General features: G+C 47.0%; 1 protein-coding gene across 2 annotated transcripts in view; it reads left to right on the plus strand.

Moving 5' to 3' along the window:
• The first annotated feature begins 544 nt into the window (after nt 1-544).
• GARNL3 (GTPase activating Rap/RanGAP domain like 3) overlaps nt 545-22,937 on the plus strand; it is a 148,161-nt gene continuing 125,768 nt past the window's right edge. For both annotated transcript variants that reach the window (XM_047768439.1, XM_047768440.1), the window contains exons 1-2: nt 545-671; nt 18,543-18,713. In XM_047768439.1, coding sequence (XP_047624395.1) covers nt 580-671; nt 18,543-18,713 — 263 coding nt within the window. In that variant the 5' untranslated portion in view covers nt 545-579. The remainder of the gene's footprint in view (nt 672-18,542; nt 18,714-22,937) is intronic.

Raw genomic sequence — 22,937 nt, forward strand, 5'->3', positions numbered from 1 at the left:
GGTGGATGAGGCCTGGATCTGTGCAGAGGACCGAGGAGTGGGAGGGGCGGGGCCGTGGGCCGTACAGAGGAGAGGACAAGGTGGGCCTTTGGGCTTGCGCGTCTACCAGAGGCGCTGACAGCCAGCGCCGGGAACCCCACGGGGCAGGTGCAGGAGGGGCGTGGCTGGAGCGCGGGGGCGGAGCCGAGGTGGGGCCCGGACCCTGCGGAGGGGCGCGGAGTGGGCGGGGCTGCAGTTCGAGGCGGGGGCTCGGGGCGGGGCCTAGGTCCGGCGGAGCTGCAAGGAGTGGTCTGCGCGGCAGCTCAAGGTGGAACCGGGGCGGGGTCTGGACCCGGCTGAGGAGCACAGAGTGGGCTGGACTGAGTCTCAGGGCGGGGTCGCGGTGGGGCCTAGACCCAACTGAGGGGCGCGGAGCCGGCCGGACTGAACTTCGGGGCGGAGCCGGGGCGGGGCCTGGGCCGGGCGGAGGCGCGCGGGGCGGGGCGAGGGCTGCGGCGCGCGAGCTGAGCGGCCCGCCGAGCCCCGCCGAGGCCCGAGCCCACCCGAGTGCACCCGAGCCCGCGGCCCCCGCCCGGGGCGATGGAGCCGGAGCCCGGCGGGGCGGCCGCTGCGCTCCTGCGGCAGAGGAGGGCGGCGCTGCGGCGCAGGGGGTGCAGCTTCGAGAGCCCCAGGTACTGCGGCCCGGGAGGGCAGCGGCGGGGAGGGACGGAAGTGGAGAGCAGGCCACGTGGGGGGTGGTGGTCTGAGGGGGACTGAGGGCTGTGAGGCCGCGGCGCGGGCTAGGGTCTCTGCCGGGGTTTGGGGGTGCTCTGAGGGGATCCGGCTAGGAGCTTGAGCGCAGCGGCGGGGAATCGAAGGGGGCTGGGCCGCCCGAGCGGCAGGTGCGGTGGCGGGGGAGGGGGGAGGTCGCCCCAGAGAAGCAGCTGGCGAGGGCTGGGAATCCAGACCCTTCGAGACGCCCCCGAAGCGTCGGTCACTCGGCAGGCCCCTAGCAAAGACGTGGCTCTAGGCGGTCCTTCTAAGTGCCCGCCGCTTCTAAGTGCTCAAGGACAAGGTCGGGAAATAGCCCCTCTAAAGTCAAGGGGAGGTAGGTCTCCCGCCTCCGGGGCGTCTCTCTGCGCCGCTCCCCAAGACCCAGGCCGGCTTCAGCCTCCCCGTCCTCGCTGGGCAGGTAACGCACACCTGCTGCCTCACGGCCCCGCCCGTCCTGGCCTTTGGCCGCCAGCATGCCCAGCCCCTCTTGCCCCTCTGACCCGACGACGCCTCTCCTCTGCCAGGAGTGCCGGTGCCCTCCTGCCCGCTTCCTTTGGCCTGAGGGACTCGCCTGAGGTGCTCGGGTCTGCTCTTCCCTGGAACCTTGCCCCGCAGACACGCCCTCCCCCGGCGGCTCGGTGGCGCTCCCTCTGCTCGGCCAGATTCCTTCCCTCGGAGGGCATTTTCTTAACTTGGAGGGCCTGCTCCCGCACCAGCGTCGCCGAAGTGGGCCCTCCCAGTTTTCAGTTCCTTGCCTCTTCTGGAATAGTCCAGCAGCCCCCCAAGTGCACTTCCCTGCCTTATGCTTCCACCTCTCAAATTCACAACCTCACCGGCCCGCTGGAAGGGTCTTAGGACACAGTCCACTGTGCCCTTCCCATGCCTGACCCCCCTCCCCGCTCCCAGGAGCTGCCATCTCCCAGGGCTGAGCTGGGGACTGGGGCAGGGGAAGGGGAGAGAGATAGGAAGTGGCACTCTGGCCCTCCTTGAGGCAGAAAAGAGGGTTCAGTTGCTAGGATAAAAAAAACAAACAGGACCCTGAATTTGAGGTGCCAGGCCCCTGGGCACCTCCCCTCACCCTTGGTGCTCCAGCAGTACTCAGTCACAGACAGTTACTATCTGTTGAATGAATAAATGCCTGACCAGCTGGTAATTCTTCCCTTATGCTCCATTTCTCATCTGTGCCATTACTCATACCACGCTCTTTTCTCTACTTAGAATAGTCTTTTTTTTGACTCTTTGAGTATATGCCTACCCCCTTCTGGGAAGTCTTCCCTGAACCCCAGGCTGAGCTCTGTGCTGTATTGAGTCTATATATTGATCTGCTGTTCCATATACCACTGTGTGTAATTACCCGGGTAACACTCTCCCCTGCTAGACCGGAGCACCAGGTAGATACCATCTCTGCCCTTCTGATGCTTACAACCCTGTTGCTGGAGCATGAAGGTTGGGAAGTGTACCAAGAAATGAGGCTGAAAGATGAGTCAAAAGCTGCATCCAGGAGTTCCTGTCGTGGCACAGTGGTTAACGAATCCGACTAGGAACCATGAGGTTGCGGGTTCGGTCCCTGCCCTTGCTCAGTGGGTTAACGATCCGGCGTTGTCGTGAGCTATGGTGTAGGTTGCAGATGCGGCTCGGATCCCGCGTTGCTGTGGCTCTGGCGTAGGCCAGTGCCTGCAGCTCCGATTCAACCCCTAGCCTGGGAACCTCCATATGCTGCGGGAGCGGCCCAAAGAAATAGCAAAAAGACAAAAAAAAAAAAAAAAAAAGCTGCATCCAGGCCTGAGGTAGTATGTTTAGAGCAGCACTGTCTAATAGCACTTTCTGCAGGGAGGGAGGCATCTGTGCTGTCTGATACCGAAGCCACTAACCACCTGTGGCTTTTGAGCCCTTGAAATATGGCTAATCAGATGGCCAACAAGCACAAGAAAAAATGCTCACCATCACTGATTATTAGAGAAATGCAAATCAAAACTACTATGAGGTACCACTTTACCCTGGTCAGAATGGCCATCATTAACAAGTCAACAGATAACAAGTGCTGGAGAGGGTGTGGAGAAAAGGGAACCCTCCTGCACTGTTAGTGGGAATGTAAATTGGTACAACCACTGTGGAAAACAGTATCGAGGTACTTTAGAAAACTAAATATAGAACTACCATATGACCCAGCAATTCCACTCTTAGACATATCCAGACAAAACTTTCCTTGAAAAAGATACGTGCACCTGTATGTTCACTGCAGCACTATTCTCAAAAGCCAAGATATGGAAGCAACTTAAATGTCCATTGACAGATGAATAGATTAAGAAGATGTGGTGTGTGTACGCAATGGAATACTACTTAGCCACAAAAAGAACAAAACAATGCCGTTTGCAGCAACATGGATGGAACTAGAGACACTTATACTAAGTAAAGTAAGCCAGAAAGAGAAAGGCAAACCATATGATATCACCTGTATCTGGAATCTAATATACGGCACAAATGAACTTTTCCACAGAAAAGAAACTCATGGACTTGGAGAATAGACTTATGGTTGCCAAGGGGGAGAGAGTGGGATGGACTGGGAGTCTGGGGTTAATAGATGCACACTATTGCATTTGGAGTGGATAAGCAATGAGATCCTGCTGTGTAGCACTGGGAACTACATCTAGTCACTTGTGATGGAACATGATGGAGGATAATGACTGGGTCACTTTGCTGAACAGCAGAAATTGACAGAACACTATAAATCAACTATCATGGAAAAAATAAAAATCATTAAAGAACCGAAAAATATGACTAATGCAACTAAGGAAATGAATTTTAAATTTTATTTAACTTTAGTTTGCATTTATATAGCCACATAGTGACTAATGTTTACAGTATTGGACAGCACTGGTTTAGAAAATTTCTTTCCCTCCGAAGTCGCACTTTTGCCACCCCCTCCCTTGTCTTCATGGCCTTACATCTGAAAGACTGCATGACTTCTTGGTTTCCAGAGGGGTTTCCCCCCCCCCTCTATTTTAGCACACTGTGATATTATATAAACCTTAGAAATAATGATGACCATTTTTCTGATTAAGAAAATAATTTATACATCTTGGAAAACCATGCATTTAACCCATCCTTTACTGTTGTACAGTTAATTACCAGTTTTTTCCTTGTCCTAAAGACACATAGAATCCATGTGCATTAGTCTCTGTGTGAGTCTCTGAGGGGTAATCGTCTTCTTAAGGTAAATTCATAGAAGTGATGGAAATTATTGGGTCCAAGAAAACAAACATTTTAAAGGCTTTTGACGCATAATGCCAAATTGCCCACAAGAAAATTAGACCAGTTTACAGTCCTCCCAAGAGCATATAAATGCACCTGTTTTTTTCTCATCCTTGGTCCTAGGCATTATCATTTATAAATATTTGCCAACATGGTATCTTGTTTTAATTTGATTTTCTATGTTTAGTAGTGAGGTGAAACTTTTTTCTCACATTTACATTTTATTTTTTCAATTTTTTAATTAAAGTATAGTTGATCTATAGTGTTATGACAATTTCTGCTGTATAGCAAAGTGACTCAGTCATTTTATATATATATATATATATCTTCTTTTTAAAATATTTTTTCCATCATGGTCTATCCAGGAGATTGGATATAGTTCCCTGTGCTATACAATAGAACCTCATTGCTTATCCATTCTAATTTATATTTTTTATTTTTTTGCTTATCCATTCTAAATGCAATAGTTTGCGTCTACTAATCCCAGACTCCCAGTCCATCCCATTCCTTCCCCCACCCCACCCCTGGCAACCACAAGTCTGTTCTCTGTGTCTGTGAATCTGTTTCTGTTTTGTAAATAAATTCATTTGTATCATATTTTAGATTCCACATATAAGTGATATCATATGGTACTTGTCTTTCTGACTTCACTTAGTGTGAGAACTTCTAGTTCCATCTATGTTGCTGCAAATGATATTCTTTCATTCTTTTTTATGGCTGTGTAGTATTCCTATATATATATATATATATATATATATATATATATATATATATATATATATATATATATAAAATACACCCACACACCCACACCCTACATCTTCTTAATTCATTCATCTATTGATGGACACTTAGGTTGTTTCCATGTCTTGGCTGTTGCGAACAGTGCTGCTATGAAAACATTCATGCATGTATCTTCTTGAATTATAGCTTTGTCCAGATACATACCCAGGAGTGGGATTGCTGGATCATATGGTAATTTTATTTTTAGTTTTCGGAGGAACCTCCGTAGTGTTTTCCATCGTGGCTGTACCAATTTACATTCCCACTAACAGGGTAGGAGGGTACCCTTTTCTCCACATCCTCTCAAGCATTTGTTATTTGTAGACTTACTAATGACGGCCATTCCGACCAGTGTGAGGTGGTACCTTGTTATAGTGTTGATTTGCATTTCTCTAATAATTAGTGATGTTGAGCATTTTTTCATGTGCCTACTGGCCAAAGTATGTCATCTTTGGAGAAATGTCCATTTAGGTCTTCTGCCCATTTTTCAGTTAGGTTGTTTGGTTTTCTGTTGGGTTGTATGAGTTACTTGTATATTTTGGAAATTAGCCCTCGGTAGTTGCATCGTTTGCAACTATTTTCTCCCATTACATATGTTGTTGTTTTGTTTGTGGTTTCCTTTGCTGTGCAAAAAGCTTGTAAGTTTTGTAAGGTCCCATTTGTTTATTTTTGTTTTTATTTCTTTTTAAAATGAAACACATATACATGCACTTTGTTCATTTTTCCTTTGGAATGTTTATCTTTTCCTTATTGAACTAAATCACTTTTATTTACTAAGGGAATTAATTTTTATCATAATGTAGCAAATTTTTGTAGTTCATTATTTGCTTTTTAACTTTCTTTGCAGTGTTTTTGATAGATTTTTATTATCACTTTCTAAGTTTAGTCAAATCTGATGTATTTGTCCTGTTTATGCTTAGTTAGAAAAGGCTTCTCTAACTTAAAACAAATAAATGTTCACCTACAATTTCTCCTATTGTTTTTATTGCTTTAAGAACTTACCTCTTTAATCCATTGATCCAAACCATGTCACTTTGAAGGAAGACTGTCAGGAGCTGTTTTGTACTGAGCTGGCATCATGAACTCTTAGCCCTCGGCCTCATTTGTGGGCCTGTTGCCAGGTGAGCCTCCTTTACTCCGAAATGCTCGACTATTTCTCATTTCCTGTTGTGTCAAGTTTAAATGCCACTGCCTTGTGTGTAGGGCCTTTCAGAATCTGGTTGAACCAGCCGTCTTGGTGACATCAAAGAAAAAAAGGCATGACCTTCAGGAGGGCAACCCTCTTGGCCGACTGTCCTGTGTCAGCTCTGATCACTGGCGGGGCAGACAGAGCACATAATGAATATCAAGGGGCCAGAAGGGGCCCAGGCCGTGAGGCCTCCCCGCAGGCAGGTGGCAGTGAGGAGGACTAGCTGAGAATCCTGGGGGCCCCGGGTAGGGTGCTGTAGCCATGAAGCCACTTGCCCTAGATGTGTTTGCCCTCGTTTTGTAGGAAGGCATATCAGGTAGTATTCGAGAACAAGGGCTTTGGAGGGGCAGAGACCTGGGTTCAAGTTTCTGACCTTTCACTTGCTGCATGTGTGGCCTTGGACACAGTGCTTAATCCCTCTGAGCCTTGGTTAACTCGTTTGTAAAATGACAGTAATACTGCTCTCACCGTATTGATATATGAAGTGGACTGATTTATTCAGAGCGCTAAAAACAGGGTCTGGCACAAAGCATTACAAAATCATAACTGTTATGGACAAAAATGATTAACATTCACGTGGAAGTTCTCAACCTCTCCCTTCCTGTGCCTTGTTAAAATTCTAGCTTTGCTCATTCAATTTTTTCTCCTCCCCTGCCCTCAGAGCAAGGTCCTGCCTTGCTCTTTTTAGTTAGTTTTTTTTTTTTTTTGAGCTGTAGATTTAGGAAGAGGGATTGAGAAGGACAGTAGGTCCACAGGGCACTGCTTAGGACCGGCTGAATAAAAGCCTTTAGGGGGTGTTGACCAGTGAGAGAAATAAGACTGGCTACTAGGTCTCCCTATTATTTTTGTTGCTCTAAGATATATTTTAAGAACTCTGTTTTCTTTTGTGACTTTGTGGTGATCAAGAAATACAGTGAGTGAGCCTGAGTTGTATTAAAGTACTCCCCTGTCACTGAGCTGTGTCATTTTGGCTACAACACTTTCTGGAGCCACCTGTGAACCAAAGCATTAACAGGGTTACACAGTAGGATTGGGTTTGCAGCATAAATCCTAAAGATGAAAGAATCTCAACATCGAACGGCACTTTAGACATCTCTTAGGCCCGCCTCTCAGATGGTGGTTCTCAACGTGCGATCCCTGGACCAGCAGCAGCATCATTACCTGGGAACTTGTTAGAAATGCACATTCTCAAGCCCCAACCCCAAATTTACTCAGTCAGAATCTCTGGGGATGGGAGCTCTGGAAACTGTTTGAGAACCAGTGCTCTCAAGTCTAGTACAGTGGTTCTCAAACCTAACATATATGAGAATCACCAGGAAGGCTTCTTTTTGTTTGTTTGGTTTGGTTTGGTTTGGTTTGGTTTGGTTTTTCTAGGGCCGCACCTGTGGCATATGGCAATTCCCCGGGGGTATTGGAGCTACGGTTGCCAGCCTACGCCACAGCTCATGGCAATGCTGGATCCTTAATCCACTGGGCGAGGTCAGGGATCAAACCTGCATCCTCATGGATACTAGTTGGGTTCATCACCCCTGAGCCAAGACGGGAACTCCCAGGAAGGCTTCTTAAAGCATTTTCTGTCCCTCTTCCCCTCTCCCAGATTCTGATTCTCTAGGTCAGGGTGGGTCTATGAATTGTATTTCTAACAAGCTCACATGTAATGTTGGTACTGCTGGCCCAGGGAGCAGTGAAAACCACTCCTCTAGGACAATGCAGGAATCTTGTTTACAACAACCCTTGCAGCTGGTCATCCAACTTCTGCTTATTACATCTGAGGTCGGGGAGCCCACTACTGCCAGCCTTTTTGCTATTATCTTTAACTCTGTTATCTTTCCCTAATAGAGAAGTCAAAGCTGGCCTCATTATACTTACCAGCCATCATTCATAATCCTGCTTTCATAGCCACTTGAGTAACAAGGCCTATGGTTCTGATTCCAGGTGAAAAGTGGTGGCTTGCATTGAGGTTAAGTGATTCTTCCTCCTGGCTACCCATCACCAGTGAATAGTTCTCCTTCAGCTATAAGCAGGACTAGTGACTCATCACACCTTTTCTGATTAGTGCCTTACCAGTTGTTAAATTTTAAGATTATCAGAAGCTATGAATGGCCAGCAGAGGAGAATCATCAGTTTGTGCAACTGCAGAAGGCTGGGGTAGACCAAGCTTTAGGAGAGGATAGAGCCAGATGCCCAAATAACGTCATCAGTAGTCTTTCTTCATTCGCTGGGTTGACTTTATTCTTCAAGTCTTCCCTCCCGGAGGCAAAGAAAATGAACTATTCCAGGCTTACTTTCCATCCAGGGGCAATCCCAGCAAAAAGACAGCACCTCTTTCTCCATGGTTCTAGAGCACATCCCAAGCTTGACATTCACTGGATCTCTGGGTTCTATGCTTATCCTTGAACCAATCGTTTTGGCCAGAAGTGGATAAAATGTGCTGATTGGTCATGTGGTCCAACCCGGAACTGAAGGACTAGATCACTTGAGGGAGTCCAAGAGGTAGTGATTACCCAAAGGGAAAGTCACAGTGATCTTACCAGAAGAAGGGAAATGAATACTGGTTTGGCAAAAAAAAAAAAAAAGAGCCATTACATTTGGGGTGCTTTCCAAATGACAGATACCCAGATGCCACCCCAGAGTCACAGAATTGGAATTTCTGCCTTTTTTAGTACTTATTGTAAAAGACTACCTTAGTTGAATGGTTAAATTATGCTAAGTTTAGCCACAGTGGGGAAAGAGCCCTACATAGACAGAAGATTTTGAATTACAAATGGAAAACACATTTTCCACTTTCCCAAATATTGCTTCCTACATAGCAGCGTCCTTATTAGTAATGCATATAACCCACGCCTTGTGAGAACAAATTTGATGCCAAGACAAATGTTTTCTTGTTCCTAAAGACGGCTTTCCAGGCCAAGACAGATTCGGAAAAGAACAATTATCCATAATGCATTTGGTTGCCTCCTTCTCTTCTTGCTTATGTTTTTCTCGACTCTTAGATTCTTAAATTAAAAAAATTTTTTTTCCAGGAGACCTTTTTTTTTTTTTTCCAGGTGGTTTTGTGAATAAGCATTTTCATATGAACAGTTTTCACAGTCTTTGTTCCTCTATATTATGTCGTTATTCTTTTTGTTTATGTCAGGCCCTTAAGTATTTAATCACAAATAAATCTGCTGCTGTCAGTTTTCTTTTAGAAAAGCAGCAGTCTTCCTGGGAAAGACTATTAAGAGCTGTCTTGCATCGGGCTGACATAATGGGCTCTTAGGGCCAACAGAAGAAAATTAATTTTCATATTATGTCTGTTCTCCTAAGAGAAGGGGGAAAAACAACTTTTATTATTCACTAAGAGTTTAAGTTAATACAAACCAGCTTCCTTTCTTGGAGGAAGACAATAGTCAAATTAGTTTTGCTTTAGAAGGTTAATATGAGAAATTATGTTTGGTTGTCTGGTTGTTTCCAGAGCTGAAGATCTGAACAGAGATGAAATCTGACAGACACTGCTGTAGGAAAATCATGCGACTTGGCCTGTGTAGGGAGACTCACTGCTGGTTTTCCTGGGGAAAAAAAAAAAAAAAATTCTAAAGCAGCATGCAAGTGTAAAGATGTTGGAAAATATGATCCGCATGTCTGGTCATCTTTCGAGCGAGAATCTTAGAGGACAGTAAGCAAATATGAGTGAGCAACGAAGTGTGACTGTCTAGGGAGCGTGTAGAGAAGGCTGTTCACTGCAGGCCTGCGTGTGAAAGCGTTTGGGGTGGGGGCAGGTCCATCAGGATTGTGTCAGTACAGTACGAATCATCTGGCAAAACGATGGAATCCAGTCTGTATTCTGACTTGAAAAGTGGTCTAGGATATTCAGGTATGTTTAGGGAAAAGACACAAGTGGCTTCTTCTGGTAATAGCAAGTGTGTAGAAATACACATGGACTTTAAGATTTTCTAGTAGCCATATTTTATTTTATTTAAAAAAAATTTTTTATATAATGATTTTTATCTTTTTCCATTATAGCTGGTTGACAATTTTTTTTTAATGATAGTAGCATATTTTAAAAAGTAGAAAGAGGTGTTCCCGTGGTGGCTCAGTGGTAATGAACCCAACTAGTATCCATGAGGACGAGGGTTCAATCCCTGGCCCCGGTCAGTGCATTAATGATCCGGTGTTGCTGTGCTCTGTGGTATAGATCTCAGACACAGCTCAGGTCCCGCGTTGCTGTGGCTGTGGTTTAGGCCGACGGCTACAGCTCTGATTCGACCCCTAGCCCCGGGAACTTCTGTATGCTACAGGTGCGGCCCTAAAAAGACAAATAAAATAATAAAAAGTAAAAAGAAACAAGTGAAGTTAATTTTAAGAGTTCATTTTATTTAATTCAGTATATCCAAAATATTATCATTTTAACATGTGATCAATATTAACAATGATTAAGTAATTTCCTTTTCCTTTCGGTACTATCTCTGAAATCTGGTGTGTATCTTCAGCATCTCAATTCAGAGGAGCCACATTTTCAGTGCTTAGTCCGTGTGTGTCTTGTGGCTACCTTATTGGACAGTGTAGATATGGACCCTCAGGAAATGTTTGAAAGAATGCATCAAGGTTTTTGGTTTGTTCTTTAATGAATCATAGTGAAATAGGGAAAGGTGAAAAAATGTGTGGGAAAAAATGTATGGGATACCAGGAGACTTTAGGAAAAGGGATTCCATAAATAAATTTAGGCAGTTCTCCCCATTGCGGCTCAGTGGAAACGAATCTGACTAGGATCTATGAGGACGCAGGTTCCATCCCTGGCCTCACTCAGTGGGTTAAGGATCCGGCGTTGCTGTGAGCTGGTGGTGTAGGTTGCAGACGCTGCTCGGATCCCATGTTGCTGTGGCTGTGGCGTAGGCTGGCAGCTACAACTCTGATTTGACCCCTAGCCTGGCAACCTCCATATGCCTTGGGTACATCCCTAAAAAGCCAAAATAAATAAATAAATTTAATTACTGGGAAGGGTGACTATGATTTGATGGACTTGAGTTAACTGTTTATATAAATCCCAAGTATAGAGTTTGAGACTTAAGGGTAAAACAACTGTGTCACGGATACATGATGTAATTTAATTTTTTTTCATGGGTGGGGGGGAGCTAGTGCAAGTAAACAATTTTAAAATACAGAAAGGGGGAGATCCCGTCATGGCTCAGTGGAAGCGAATCAGACTAGCATCCATCCATGAAGACACAGATTCGATCCCTAGCCTTGCTCAGTGAATTAAGGATCTGGCATTGCCGTGAGCTGTGGTGTAGGTCGCAGCAGAGACTCGGATCTGGTGTTGCTGTGGTTGCGGTGTAGGCCGGTGGCTACAGCTCTGATTTGACCCCTAGCCTGGGAACCTCCATATGCTGTGGGTGTGGCCCTAAAAAGACCAAAAAAAAAAAAAAAGAGGGAATGATTTTCTGTGTCAGATGTTGCTGCTTGGTCACCCAATGAGGAGCCAAGAATTGACACCCGGTTTAGCATCTCGTGGACCGTAGGTGGCCTTTGGCAAAAGTGGTTTCTTTGAAACCGTGAGGATGAAAGTCTCACTGGACTGGCTTCAAGAACTACTGCAAGGACAGGAGCTGGAAACAATGAATCCAGTCAGCTCTTTGCCGGGTGGAGGGGACGTGAGTTGAAAAAACTGTTGTTTGTTTTCCTTGGCTTTGGTTTGGTGTTTGGCTTTTGTTTTATAAAGATGTTTACGCCTGATGGGAATGATCCAGTAAAGAAAAAAGATCTCAGGGGCGATGCTTTACTTGAAATAGAGAAAATTCAAAGGATATAATAGCTGCCCTCCCGCGTTTGAAAGGGCGTCATGTGAAAAAGGAATGAGGGCCACTCTGTGCACGGCCCCAGGCTCAACCTAAAATCACAGTGGGTGTGAGGGATAATCAAACAAATTGGACTCAGTACACAAAAGTACATTCCAGCACTCGATGTGCCCCCAAGCTAACATGGCTACTTCGAGACGCGGCAAAATGTTTATTGCTGGAGATGTGAAGCCACCTATAGGTTAGACCAGTATTTCTCAAGTTTTCTGTGTTTCCAGTGCACTTTTGGATAAAGCAATTTTTGATGGCACACTTGAAAAGACCTCAAGGCAACCTGGAGCAGGTCAGAGGTGGTAATTGCACAGTCACTGCTCCAGGAAAGCGGTGACCTTAGAAGCATCTGCAGTTGGTATGTGTTCTCTTGGTTGCCTGTCAGCGGTTCTTTGCTGATTGGAGCAGAAAGGCCCAGTGCTTTGAGCGAGCTCTCTTTTAAACTCACAAGGCACAATTCCTGCGTCTTGCCATAAAAGTACAGTCCCTTTTGCTTGCCCGCTGAAGGTTATACCACTGCTTCCGCCAGAAGAAACGTGCGTGTACCCTGTACTCTGCACAGGGTCACACCAACTGCTAAGCCCCAAACCCAGTCTGAGCGACATCACTCTATCAGGCCTAACCGCCGTGATCTGTTGCACACAACAGAATCCACTCTGCCTGGTGTCAGCAGAATGAGATTTGATAGTGACACAAGGAATTGAGTGCTTACAATGTCGTCGGCAGGGCCGGAAGGCAGACTCTAGTCTGAGCTCCCAGGCACAACCCCTGCCTCAGAAACTGTGCTCTGCCGTGATGAGGGAGGCTGCCACTGCATAGCAAGAAGCCGGCCCATCAAGAAGCAGCTGCCCCTTTAGCCCGGCGCAGAGCCACACTACCAACTCTGCTTTGATCCCCAAAGCTGGCACCGTGCCCTCAGAAGCCCAGAGAATCAAGAAGCTGCTGCCTGCGGGACCACAGCAGCTCTGTCATGATCTACAAAAGCAAGCCCATGCCCTCTCGCTTTTTCTGCCTTGCTCCGCTCCACATCTGTCTCTCATGAGAGCATCTGATTTCGAGTGTGGACAATAAACCACATCCAGAACTCTAAAACTGCCAAGGAGGTTAGGACATTATGTCTTAGCTTTCCGGCTTGTGCAAGTTGCTCCCAAATATCTGCCCCACACCACGGATTTCTTTAATCACAGCAAAACTAAATAAGACGCATTGATCCAGAGTTGATAGCACACACTGACATGCTGCTGCCTACCTGGCACGCCAATGGTGGGGCCGTTTTAGTAAAATGGAAAATCAAGCCTCAGACGGCAGCTTGCGGTGGACTTTCCAACCCTTAAGTGTCATCGATTCCATAGTTTTAACACAGGGAAAGGGGGTCACCAATGCCTGTCTCACATTTTATGACCAGAGAGGAAAGTGTCTTTAGGAGAGCTGTCAGCCATTAAGTCTTTTCTAGTGGCAGTGCCATATATCAGGCCTGGATTGATGCTGGCAGATGGATTGCCTTTGCTCCATGCACGTGTCACAGGCCTCACAGAGCAGCTGCCTGTCAGATTGATAAAGAAATAGAGCAGGTCACACAGTGGTCTGACTGGGGCCACCAGTGACCTTGTTCAAGAAGGACTGAAACAGCCTGACTGAGTGTTTCTATTCCAAGTGAGCGCTCTCCTGGTATTTCTGTGACATTTATCCAACACGTATTTATTGAGCACTTCTATATGCCAGGCCCTGGGGATACACCATCAACACCATGGGGGGGGGTGTCCCCTGCTTTCATAGAGCTAACACGCTAGAGGGGGAGGTCTGGAGGCAGACGGCGTACTGGTGAACAGGTGCATGAGCGGTGGCTCCACTGGTGGCCAGGACCCGGAGGAAGAAGCTTGCAGGTTAGGGAGTGGCTGTGTATGGGAGGGGCCCGTGTCCACTTGGGAACAGAAGGAACTGCTCTTCCCTCCACCCCCAGCTCTACAGGGGGTACCACTCCCTTGGCTGCTGAGCCAGCTCAGGCCCCCAAAACTGATCTTGGTTTGCAGGAAAGTGAGAATAAGGATTTGTGCTTGGTTTAGCTTGTTTTCCACCAACAGAAGGAAGAATAAGATGCGAGAGACTCATGATACACACACCCAAGGTGCACAGAGGGCCTGGAAGTCACAGGAGGAGAAAACTGTGAACTTTGTGCTTCTGAGGGCCATCCCCAGTCCAGTGAGAAACCACACACACACACACACACACACACACACAGCGCCTGCTCAGGAGATTCGCTCACATCTGCTCTCTTTTCCGCCCCTCCAGGCCCACTGCCCTCTCAGAAAGCACCTTCATCAGTGAACCAACCCTTTTCCTGCCCCACTCGGGGCCTTGTATCCAAGAGCCTTGAGAAGTCTGTCTGTTGAATTATTTGATCTTTTGTTTTGAGAGAGTTCTTATTCTCTCATTTTCTTGAGACAGCAAAGCTATTATATGTTTCATCTGATCCTTGTTAAAAATCTCATCTCTCAGAGTTCTTGTCATGGCGCAGCAGAAACGAATCCGACTGGGAACCATGAAGTTTCGGGTTTGATCCGTGGCCTCGCTCAGTGGGTCAAGGATCCAGCGTGGCCGTGGGCTGTGGTGTGGCTCAGATCTGGCATTGCTGTGGCTCTGGCATAGGCTGGCGGCCGTAGCTCTGATTGGATCCCTAGCCTGGGAATCTCCATATGCCGCAGGTGCAGCCCTAGAAGAGGCAAAAAGACCAAAAAAGAAAAACTCTCATCTCTCCTCCTCATCTGCCTTTTGCAAACCTCTTTTCGTACGTCCCGAACAGGTTCCTGCCTGTTCAACTTGGAAGGAAGCAGCTCTGTCTAGGTCTGTGTTTCCCCACTAATAATTTGGGCAGATGCACTTTGACTCCCTTCCCTGCTTCTCTGAGCAGCAATGAGGCTCCTCTTTCCGAGTGAAGGTGGAGGTCTGGCCTTGATGCTCCTTGGGAGGTGGGAGGGGTCCAGGGGCAGTGGGAACGTGCCGCCTGTCTTACTCTCTCCGCCCACTTTCCCTCCTGTCCTCAGAGTCCCCTGTACCTGTGGTGGACGGGACCCCGTGGCAGGGCTCCCCTTGACGTTCCAGCTCCGGCCCCCAACTTCAGGGCGAACAGGCTCCTGCAAAGAGGGTCTCAGTCGGTGGGATTTCCCGTGACTCATTTGGTGGGTTCCAGTGTCCTGGGTTAAGAGCTTTCAAGAGGTTCAAATGGCTCTTCAGATATACTTTTCCTTCTCTCCTTCAGCCTTCCCTCAGTTTAGGCCACCCCTTATTTGAAAGCTTGGGCAGTGGGAAAAAAAAAAAAAGAAACAGTTGCGCCCAGTGCTGTCCCTGCTTCCTGCTGGCCGCATCCCTCCAGATCAGGCGCTCTCCGCCTTCAGAACATTCTTGCCCCGTTGCTTCACCTTACACAGCCAGGTAGACCTCGGTGTGCACTTTCCGTCTGTCCGCAATTTATTGCAGACAGCAGATCTTAAGAATTAGAGCCTGGAGGTGGGCCATTCTCCTGTTTCAGTAAGTCTTCTTTTATATATTGGGCTATTTTTGCTTACATCCATGGGTTCCAAGGAGTTATGCAAATAGGCACTTACTCTGCCATCTTTCCAAGAAGTTCTTCCTCTGCTGAATATTTTAAAGAGTGAGTCAAGAAAGATAAAATATGGCAGAAGATTAAGAGGAACGTACATTTTTTAAATTGGAACGTTAAGACGAGCAAAGATAACAGAAATGAGGAAAAGGATTAAAATTAACGGTGATGAGACAGCATCTGAACATCGGAAAATGAAGCAAAAGAGTTAGATGAAAGTATGAAAAAAGAACCCAGAAACTCTAAGACTAAAGTTATGGCAAAAAAGATAAAATTAAATGGTGGGAAAGGTTGACAAGAAGTAGCATTTGTTTCTAAGCAAAAATGTAAAGATTAAAGGACTAGACAATAACCTGCTAAAACAATGCAATAATCTTAGTATTTAAAGATTAAAATAAACTAAAAGCATTTAAGCAGCATATGAGGTTATCTTATTCCATAATGTTCCATATTAACACGTACCTATATTTATAAATTTATGAAGATGTCTGAGACTGAGGTTTAGGTAGAAAAGCAAGTTACAGAACATTGTATAATCTCCGTATGTATGTGACATAAAGGTTTGCAAATACGCAGAGAGAGGAGTGGCGGGAATCCTACCAAACCATTAGCCGGGAGAGGAAAGGAGGTGGGTGTGGCAATGCCGTGCATGCTACCCCATCCCCTCACCAGTTCTGGAATTTTCTCCCCTCCCCTCTTCAGTGAACTTTTGGTCCAACATCCACATCTGGGTGGAGACCCTTTCTATGTGGGCTGCCCTCATGCACTGCAGCTATTTTGCCCACCTGTGCAGACAGCGCCCAGTACCTGGGAGTTTACAGCCCCCACCCGACCCTTGGCCCTCAGCTCCTTGTTGCAGATAGGACACCTCTGGGATGTATCTATCTCGAGCAAAAAAGCAAAAAAGCAAAAAAAAAAAAAAAGTATAGACTTTTTTTCTGGAATTCCCATTGTGGCACAGTGGTTAATAAACCTGACTAGGATCCATGAGGACGAAGTTTCGATCCCTGGCCTCCTCAGTGGGTTAAGGATCTGGCGTTGCCATGAACTGTGGTGCAGGTTGTAGACACGGCTCGGATCCTGTGTTGCTGTGGCTGCAGTGTAGGCCGGCAGCTACAGCTCTGATTCGACCCCTAGCCTGGGAACCTCCATATGCCGCAGGTGCGGCCCTAAAAAGCAAAAAAAAAAAAAAAAAAAAAAAAAGTGCCTTGAGCAGGTTATAAAGCAAGCTGCAGATGTTGATTTTATACTTTCTAGTAGCCACATTAAAACTTATTCTAATACGTTTTATCTTCAACATGTAATCGGCATGAAAACAACTCATGAGATGGTCTGCATCCTCTCTTATTTGTACCAAGTCTTCGAAGTTCGGTGTGTGTTTTACACGCGCATGTCTGGCTTTGCCTGCCCACGTTTCACTGCTCAGTCATCACATGTGGCCCGTGGCTACCACGTGGGACAGCCCCCATCCACCCAAGTTGAACTTGTACCTTCATGGGACTTTGCCTGAAAATGAAACCTCATCTTCCTGTCCTGCTCCCTCCACTCCCTTATCAGTTTATTTTAGGAGCACTTTCTTTTTTTCTTAAACTTGCATGATTAAGAAAGGAACACTTTCTTAATAAACCTTTTACATACGAGTATTATTTTTATAATTGAAAGAAAAATCTAGAGGGTTCAAAGACCATATCATCTAGAAGCCCTGCTTTGTTATTTATTTTTGTATTTATTGCTAGAGCAATAAACCCTCGTGACACTGGGTTTCAGAAGCCTTGAGGTTCCAATGAGCAAAGAACAACTGACGACGTACCAGAATCTTCTCTTCTTGCTCTTTGTCATTCGTGGAAGGCTTGAGCCTTTCATGTCTGTCTTGTTGCTGCCAAGATAAGTGGCCTGAAGCCAGCTTAGGATAAGATTATCCAGAAGTCTGGGTCAGATGTGCAGCTGTGGCTTCTTAGGCTCAGGTAAGCTGGGTCATATAAAGGAAGCCTACCCGGGGGACCTGGCAAGAGTGACCTGTTTTTCTTTTGCAACATGCCTGCAGCCTATAATTGGTACTACTGTAGCAGCTTGGGAGTGGGCAGTGCCCATCTGGCTCCAAATACCCAGGCTGTCTGGAGTCACTTCTCTTGGCATCCAAGCCTGCAGCAGGATGGTGGTTCCCTGAGCAGAGGCCTCTTCCTCACTCATAAGACCACTAGATCTTCTGTATTTTGTCTTGTCACAGCCTTTATTAAGAAGACAGCATAGAGTCCCTTTTGACTTACATGTTATCTAAGATGGCTTTTTATTTTTATTTTTCCATTTCCAAGTAATTGGATTTTCTTTGCTTTTTTGTGTGTGTCCTCTGAGGTAGAGGTGAGGGAAGAATGCTGCTGATTGGCTCAGAAAATAATTCCAATTGGAGAGAGCAGGGATGCCTACATTTCCCTAATAAAGCCGCCCTCCTTCATCTTAGAACCGTCTCCCTCCCACCTCCCTTGCTGTGTCATCAGAGAAAGAAGTGGGCATGTTTCAGGAGTGCATCCCGCAGTATATTCCCCTTGAACAGTCCGGTTGATAATTCAGCAGGCGTTCACTGCTTGCTTGCTTCCTCTGCCATGACCTTGAAATGTGGGTTTGGTCCTTTTGTCTACTGTGTTGCTGTCAGTATAGGCCCTTTTTGTGGCTTTTCTTGGCTATTTTAATTGGAAATTGGGAGATAAACCAGGCACTCCCGGACTCTACACCAGTGGCCACGAGGTCCCACCACTAGTCGTCCTCTGCAGGTGCCCCACCCAGAGCTTTCCCTTCCCGAATGGATGTTGTCTTTTTCTAAATAAGTCTGTGATGGTTCACATGCTCACGGTCCTTTACCTTTGGCCCTGCTGACTTGAGAGTGTGGCGGTCTCCACTTGTTGCTGAGGGGTGGGACAGGATTTGGACGATTCCAGGGCCGTGACGCTGCAGGGTGCAGGAGGGGCACATGCAGTCTTGGTGGGGCACCTGGGTCTTGGGGGTGGCTTCACGTCACCCCCTCTTGGTTACTGACAGGGTGGCCTCCCTGTAGGAGTGGCCCCCGGGGAGGAGTGCCAGAATGGGCCGGCGATGGACCTACGTTCTTCTCCGTTCTCAGTGCCTTTCCCGACTCCTTCTGCTTCAGTACAGCGCTGCAGCCTCCAGGCCCACTGATGGATCCGCTGACTAAAGGGTCCTGCGGGAGTCAGATGGCCCAGACCCTTCTTGGGAAAGCCAAGTCTTCGCTCTCCTTTGGCATCCAGCCCCTGCAGACGTGGCCGACAAAAGACCCTGAAGTAGAGTCCCAGGTCAACCTGTAAGTAAGTAGAAGAAGCAATCCTGTCGGTTGGGGCTCATGCTCACTCTAACGCGAAATGCCTTCACGCCCAGGAAGGAAATTACATTTTAGGGGGAGCATAACGAGGGCAAAGGAAGTGGATGTTAGGCTGGGAGACTTCATTTCTGGTCTTAGTGCTGTCTTATGTGTATTTCTTTATTTACATAGCAGTGTTTGTTGAGTGCCTATTCTGGCCAGGCCTGGTGTCGGGCATGGCAGGCAAAATAGATTCAGTTCCTGTCTCCAAGGGATTTATAGCTCATGGAGCAGATAGCCATTCATCAAATAATCACGCAAATAAATACAAATTGTGACAAGTGCTATGAAATGTAGTGGCTTGACTCAAGCAAACCTTTACAGAATAGCTTCAATGTGCCAGCAAGATACGGGGGATATAAGAGAATAAGATATCTCCTTACCTGAGACTATCAAATAGCATCTAGCAGGGGGGAAATGCCTCTTCTTATTATTATTCAGAAGAAATGAGGATAATAACTATACTATAACTAATATATGAATAGACTCTAAGTCCCATAGGGTGGTAACTATGTTCTCCTGTTTACTCCTGAATCCCTGGGCTTGCTATGATGTACCGTATTTGTTGGATGAATGAATGCGTAATGAATGAAGAAGATACTACAGAATAGAGGTGCTTAGATTTCTAGGGGAATCAAAGGCCACTAGGTGCATGATATGATTGCTTTAAAAACAAACGAGATGCTTCATTGACTCAATGCAGCAAATACTTACTGATATTGTTTTTGTGCTTTTATGAAGCTGATTCCTAGCAAGGGGCATGGATCAGAATCATCTGTGGGGTTTCAGACACAACTCATGCTTGAGGCCCACCCAGAGATCCTGATTCAGTGGCTCTGGAGTGGGTGAAAGAGGACTCTTCAAGGACAGCCTTTCCAGAGAGGCAGAGAAGTAACCAAATACCTCCAATGCTGCTAGAAAAGAAGCATGTATAAAGTGCTAGAGGAGGAAGGAATCTGATGGAGAATAGAGAGGAAAAGGGGGAGCAGTTGATCTTAGCCAGGCCACTAAGCTAAGCTGGCCTGGCCACCCACCAGACAGAAGAGGGGAAGAATCCACTTTAAACAGAGGACAGCGCAGAGCCAAAGCTTAGATCCACTGTGTCCCAGCAGCCTTGACAGGCATGAAACCAGTGGTTCTCAACCATGGCTGCACAGGAGAAGCACCTGGGGAGTTTAAAAACATATGAAAACCTGCATCATCACCCAAGATTCTGAGGTCTAGGGTGGGACACCTACCAGTGGTTTACAAACCTCCGCAGGTGATTCTCAACGTGCAGCAAATGTTGAGAAACGCGGCTTTTAAAAATGGAACCACACATTATTAAATACAAAATAATTATGAGGCACCTCATACGTCTAGGTAAGGGATATGAATTTTTATATCTTGGGCAATGGAGAGCCATCGATAGCTTGTATGATCTCAAGGGAGCATGCAGCTGGTAATAGACAAGGTTCCCATGGTTTGGATAAAGTCGTGACTACTGGTTCTGCAGTGGGTTCTTCCAGGAAACTAGAGGATGTCTGGAATCACTGCTGGCTTTTCAGAGATGACACCACACCTCCCTCAGTGGCCCCGTGGGTCCATTCATGAGGATGGGAATCGAATGTCACCTTGGCGTGATACTCAAAGCTAAAATTTCAATGAATGCTGAATTATCTGAGCAAAATGCTCCTGTTTCATGGAGGCCGCGGGCAGCCCCATTGCTCTACAGGGTAGGGCAGGAGAGCCTGGGCTTCATCTACCAAAGGGGTCGGGGAGGCGGGGTGAAGGGCCAGCTCTTCCCTCCTCAGGCTCTGCAGGCGCAGTCACAGCCCTACAGGCGGAGCCGGCGGCCGCTGCTGCTTTCTGGACTACAAGCCCCACAATGCGCCGCGATCAAGGGGGGTGGGCAGGACTTCCGGACAGCCTATGAGATGCAGCGGAGGTAGCCAGAGGTGGGCGCCGTCCGGGTCCTATTGGTGAACCTGGTTAGGGATGGGACCAGGCCCTGGTGATTGGCGGCCCCAGGGCTAGAGAAGCAGCCTGGAGAGAAGGGAGGGCGGGGTCCGGCCAAGGGCTGCGCCCAGTCTCAGGGACTTCAGGGGTTGGGCTTGAAACTGTTCCTACCGGGAGCCAGATGTTGAATTTTCTGGAAAACGGGCAAGATGTGTCTTTAAGAACTTCTGCTATTCTGTGGGCTGCTCATTCATTAACTCATTCATCCAACAAACTTACTGATTACTTGTGTACCAGGCAATTGCACAAATATCCCAAATGTGTTTTCTCATTTAGTCTTCACAAAAAAACCCGACAAGGTAACTACTGCTGGCTCCTTTTTACAGATAAGGAAGCTAAGGTCCAGGAGAGTTGAAAGACTTGTCCAGGACACACATCTTGTAAGTGACAGAGCAGGGATTTGAACTTAGGTCTGTCTAGCACCAGTGCCCATTTCCTAATCTCAGTGTGCTCAGCTTTACAGTCAGGAACAACGTGTTTATGGGATGTCGGTGTTCACAGGGTGTCTGGGTACCATTCGGTGAAGAATACAGCTGGACCTGATTGGATACCAGGAAAATTGACCAAGGCCAGAGTTGGGCTTTGTGTGAGTACCATGGTAATACAAGGCCCACTCTCACCAGAAAAGGCTTCTGGTATCTATGCAACAATTTACCAAACCCCTGTGTGTTGTGCTGGGCCTTGTGCTAGGCACTGGGAATACAAAGAAACATCTTCCAGATTCAGCTGGGGTTTATGAAAGCGCTGTTACCTAGGGCAGTCCAAGAAGACTTCTCAGCAGAGGGACTGCTTGAACAATGAGAACTTTACCAGGCAGAGTTAAGGGAGGCCTTTCCAGACAGAGGGGATCAGCAGCATTAAAGCACTCTGGGTTTGAGGGGAACTGAAAACAGTCTGGCCGGGCTGGTGCTTCTCTGGGAGAGATGAGCAGTGCGCCTGGAGTGGCAGACCGAGACCAAGTCACCGAGGAGTGGGAGGGCTTAACTGCCCTGCTAGGAAGTTTGGTCTTGACTCTGTCAGCCAGGGCATAGCACGATCAGATTTGCGTACTGGAAAGATAACTCGTGTCAGTGGGCAGCTAGATTGCAGAAGGATCAGGCTGGTGGCCGCAAACCCTGTTAGAGTGGCCAGGTGGAAGATGAGTGGCAGGAACAATGGGATTGAGTTAAATATTTAAGAGGAAGGTTAGAGTGGACCTGGTAAATGCATGGGTGGTAGGGTGAGGAAGTGACCCTCAGAGCTTTGAGTCTGGCAACTGAGTGATTGGGTCTTGCTCTTAAAGAAAGGGCCCAGAAATGAGACAGCACAAAATCCAACGCAGAATCAGAGATCATTAGATAAGTGCCATCCGGGCTGAAGAGGGTACAGTTACATCTTTGGAGGCACAAAGTTCTTTGAAAAGTCTTCTTAGAGTAATGTGCCAGAGAGTAATGTGCCAGAAAGTAATGTGAAGTGGATCTTGAAAAAGGAGTAGAACCTTCCTTCCTTCTTTTCTTCTTTTTTTGAGTAGATTTTACTTGGCGGAGATGGGGAGGACGTTCCGGATGTCTGGATCCTGGTGCCTCTTATATGCTGAAATAGTAGGAAGTCTGGAAATGCAGATCAGGGGACATACTGGGAAAGGTGTTGTACTTAATCCCAGGATGTTGGGACTCTGAATGAATGGTTTTCGAGGCCGATAGGTAATGATTTTTAAGTTAATTTCACTTATGTGTAAAGTGAGGAAGCCAGGAAACCAATTAAGACTAGGGAGGGGCTTTTTGGTTGTAAGTGACAGAAACCCAACTCAAAAGAGTTTCGGTCCAAAAGGAGAAGGTAGTTGGTTCATGTAACCAACTAGGGAAAAAGTTCTTCAGGGATGACTGGATCCAGGGACTCAAGTGGTGTCAAGCAGTCCATTTTTCTCTTACTCCTGCCGCTTCCCACCTCTTAGCCCTGCTTCCCTCTGCCTGTTGGCCTCATTGTCTCCTGCCATCCATGAGTTTTCACAGCACAGCAGTGGGTTTGCTCTCAGGCCGTGTGGGGTACGTTCTTACAGACTTGCAACTTGAGAGGAATAATCTTCCTGTCAATTAGAAGAACCTGGGGAAGGGCTCTGGTTGCCCAGGGGCAGAGGGAAAGTTCTTGCTCACCCTGGCGCCCTGGCGAACAGAGCAGGAGTGGGCAGGA

The sequence above is a fragment of the Phacochoerus africanus genome, chromosome 2 (assembly GCF_016906955.1).
Source record: "Phacochoerus africanus isolate WHEZ1 chromosome 2, ROS_Pafr_v1, whole genome shotgun sequence".
NCBI classification, from domain to species: domain Eukaryota; kingdom Metazoa; phylum Chordata; class Mammalia; order Artiodactyla; family Suidae; genus Phacochoerus; species Phacochoerus africanus.